The sequence below is a fragment of the Sycon ciliatum genome, chromosome 1 (genome assembly GCF_964019385.1).
Source record: "Sycon ciliatum chromosome 1, ocSycCili1.1, whole genome shotgun sequence".
NCBI classification, from domain to species: domain Eukaryota; kingdom Metazoa; phylum Porifera; class Calcarea; order Leucosolenida; family Sycettidae; genus Sycon; species Sycon ciliatum.
In genome coordinates, this window is record NC_088643.1 from 4,246,403 (window position 1) to 4,250,228 (window position 3,826).

Genomic DNA, 3,826 nt, shown 5'->3' on the forward strand with positions numbered 1-3,826 from the left:
TGCGCGTGTAGCGAGACAGGTAAACAGACATAGATAGTGCTTCTGCCTCTTTCTGCCACGCCCTTGGACCGTTTCAAATGGACCGGCAAAATCTACTCCGGTTCTTGCGAAAGCTCGGAAGGATGGTGTTGTGTCCTACCCCAGGTGGGTTCTACTCGGACTCATCCAGCTCGATCACACACACACTCGAGGCCATTACAGATTTCAGTACATCTCAAACTCCATATCCGAAAAAGACCAAGCTCACGTGCGAGCATGCGCACTACATACATATGGTCCATGTCCAGGACATGACAATTTCCCCCTCACTAGTTGTGGCGAAGCATCTAGAACTATGCAATAGTAAACATATCAACATGCAATCTCAAAACTCACAACTGCCGAGACATAATATTTCATGATACACTATACACCATATATACACCATAAATATATAATTATATACAATATCCAGCAGAGTCCACAATATATCATTTAAACTCCACAGACTAGAATAGGTCTATATGAACTGTGTGTTCTGAACGTCAATCCTTGAAACGAACTGGTCAAACAGTAGCGCGGGTTGACCGTCGTTCAACTTGCGGTGACGACGTCTTGCTGTAGCTGGCACGTGAAGTGCTAACCGACGCAGACTCACTAGTACCGGTTGTTGCTGAGACCGGCGCGTCTAGCTCCGCTGCCGTGACACTGGCGTCGTTGTTGCTGATTGACGGCTGTGACGGAACCTGAGCTGTTAACCTTGCTCCACTCTGCTCAGACACCCCTGCATCGAACTGAGGGATTTGCCGAGGACGGAGCTGGTTGCGATGGCGTTTCCACATTGCATCACCGACTTGTATCTGATACGTCATCGGACTGAGAACAGCCGTGACCACGGCTGGGGCCCACTTATCTCCTCCTTTGCCGAAATTCAAAGCCAGGACAGCTTGGCCGCACTGAAATTCCGGCATGTGCTCCATATTGTTCTCGTAAACCTCCACGCCCTTACGCCCTTCCATTTTCAAACGATCATATTTGATGCGAGGTTGTCGCCCCATCAACATCTCGGCCGGTGTTTTTCCATTCGCCTGTGGGGTAGTACGATGCGAGAGCAAAAACCTCAGCAACTTAGAGTGAAGTTGCTCTGGTTCCTCATCCATGACTTTCATTTTGCTCTTGAAAAACCCCACGTACCGTTCTGCCATTCCATTGGTGGCCGGATGGCCAGGAGCGGTACACATGTGATGAATTCCATTCTTCCGCAAGAAAGTTTGAAATTCGTCGCTTGTGAACTGTGACCCATTATCCGTGACGATATGGTTTGGCAGGCCGAAAATAGCAAACACGCGTTGCAAAGCCATTATTGTTGACCCTGACGTAGCATGGGACGACGGAATAACGTCAATGTACTTGGAGTACGCATCCACCAATACCAGGAACATTGTGCCGAGAAACGGTCCTGCAAAGTCGAGATGCAGTCTCTGCCACGGTCCTGCCGGCCATGTCCAAGTTGCAAACTCTTTCGGGGGATTCTTGGGATTGAGTTGACATAGGGCACACTGCTTGACCGTCGACTCGATATCTTCGTCGATTTTTGGCCACCAAACGTATCTCCGAGCCAACCGTTTCATTCTCACTACCCCAGAGTGTTCTGAGTGTAGGTCGTTGAGTAGGATTACTCTCAGGGAGTCAGGCATGACCACCCTTCCATTCCATAAAAGGATGTTGTCCTCCACTGACAGTTCCCACCGTTTAGCGAAGTAAGGAAAGAGCTCTGGCTCTGACACTTCCTCCAAACCATTAATCGTGAAATGGAGTACCTTCTTCAGGACGACATCCCGTTTCGTTTCCGCCGCTACAGTAGCAGCCCTGATGATTTCAGATTCTTCTTGAACAAACAACACCTGTTGTTCAACCATTTCATCACGAGTAGGATCGCCTCTCATTGGCTTGCGCGACAAATAGTCCGCAAATACATTCTTTCTGCCCGGAACGTACTCCATTGAGTAGTTGTATGCCGACAAAACCATCTTCCATTTTTTCAGCCTCGAAGATACCAGAGTAGACACTTTCTCTGTGCAGCCGAACAATTTGAGTAATGGCTGATGATCCGTTCTCAGCATGAACGTCCGTCCCAACAGATATTGACTTAATTTGGTAACTCCAAACACCAACGCCAACGCCTCCCGTTCGATATTGGAGTAGTTCTTCTCCGCCGACGAGAGAACACGAGACCCGTACGCTACAGGACGAAGCTCGCCCGATTCGTCCTTTTGAAACATTACCGCACCGAGACCAATGCCCGAAGCATCCGTTTGAAGGATCAGATCTTCCTCCGAGGAATAGTGAATGAGTACTTCACTGCAACACAGTGCAGCCTTGATTCGAGAAAATGCATTCTGCTCATTTTCCTCCCATTGCCATTCAGCAGATTTCTTTACCAGATTGTACAGAGGTACCATTATTGTTGCGAAATGAGGTATGAACCGTCGCAAGAAATTCGCCGTTCCAATGAATGATTGAAGCTCGTAAACATTCGAAGGAGCCTTAGCGTCCCGCATTGCCTCAATCTTATCCGCTGTGGGAGCCACACCAGCACTAGAAATCGTGTGACCCAGGTAGGAAATCTCATCCATCATGAAATGAAACTTACTGGGATTAAGCTTCATCCCGACCTCCTGTAGGCGACGTAGTACCCTGATCAGGTTGTTGTGGTGTTCATCCTCATCCTTCCCAGTAATCAGGATGTCATCCACATAGACGATGCACCCAGGCAGATCTGCCAATATGGATTCCATTGTGCGTTGGAAAATTGCCACTGCCGAGTGAATGCCAAACGGCAATCTCACGTATTCATACAACCCCTTGGGAGTAGAGATTGTCGTGTACGGCCGAGAAGCTGGATCAAGCTCCAGTTGGTGATAGGCTTGGGAGAGATCCAATTTGGTGAATTTATCTCCCCCCGACAATTTCGCTAACATTTCCTCAATAGTAGGTAGCGGGTAGTGCTCCAAATCAGACTTGGCATTGATTGAGCGAGAGTAATCAGCACAAATTCGGATACTACCATCCGATTTCAGTACTGGCACAGTAGGCGATGCCCATTTGGAGTGCTCAACTTTGCGAATAACTCCCTCTGCTTCCAATTTCTCCAAAGCCTCCTCGTACTTCTCCGTGATAGAGAACGGTACAGGACGCGCCTTGTGGAAAATTGGATCAGAATCATCCACTCTCAGGGTGATTTGAGCCGACCTCAGCTTGCCAACCTGAGTCGTATCGAACAGCTCCTCAAATTCCTCAATGAGAGCTCTCCTCCTACCATCCATTTGAACATGATTGACATTGACAATCTGTTTCCACGGTAGAGTAAATTGGGACAACATATCCCTGCCCAACAATGACGGACCACCATTATCCACCACACGGAGTAGTATCAAAAAGTATTCTTTCTAGACCAAAGAGTGGTATATTTGATAACATTTAATAACGATAGAAATTTTTACGATACTTCTCCAGACGTTTCGTTGTTCTGAACAACATTGTCAGTGGATAAAGAATGGAGGGCTTTGGTTTTCCACCCAAAGCCCTCCATTCTTTATCCACTGACGATGTTGTTCAGAACAACGAAACGTCTGGAGAAGTATCGTAAAAATTTCTATCGTTATTAAATGTTATCAAATATACCACTCTTTGGTCTAGAAAGAATACTTTTTGATATTACAATGAGAGTGAATAATCAACGGCTTGTCCACCAACTCTTTTACACGGAGTAGTGTTGGTTTCTCCACACCATCAATGCTGACATTGAACTTCCCTTCACCAATACATTTGATTTCTGCCCCAGAAA

General features: G+C 47.0%; 1 protein-coding gene across 1 annotated transcript; it reads right to left on the reverse strand.

The window, feature by feature from the left end:
* Window positions 1-545: 545 nt before the first annotated feature.
* On the reverse strand, window positions 546-3,305 carry LOC135815298 (uncharacterized protein K02A2.6-like). The gene has a single exon (XM_065328948.1). The coding sequence runs from the start codon at window positions 3,303-3,305 to the stop codon at window positions 546-548; it is 2,760 nt and encodes a 919-aa protein (XP_065185020.1).
* Between the last annotated feature and the right edge of the window lie 521 nt (window positions 3,306-3,826).

What these genes read in the sequence shown, in the direction of transcription:
- LOC135815298 (XM_065328948.1), bottom strand. Translation starts at nt 3,305, where the DNA reads ATGGATGGTAGGAGGAGAGCTCTCATTGAGGAATTTGAGGAGCTGTTC.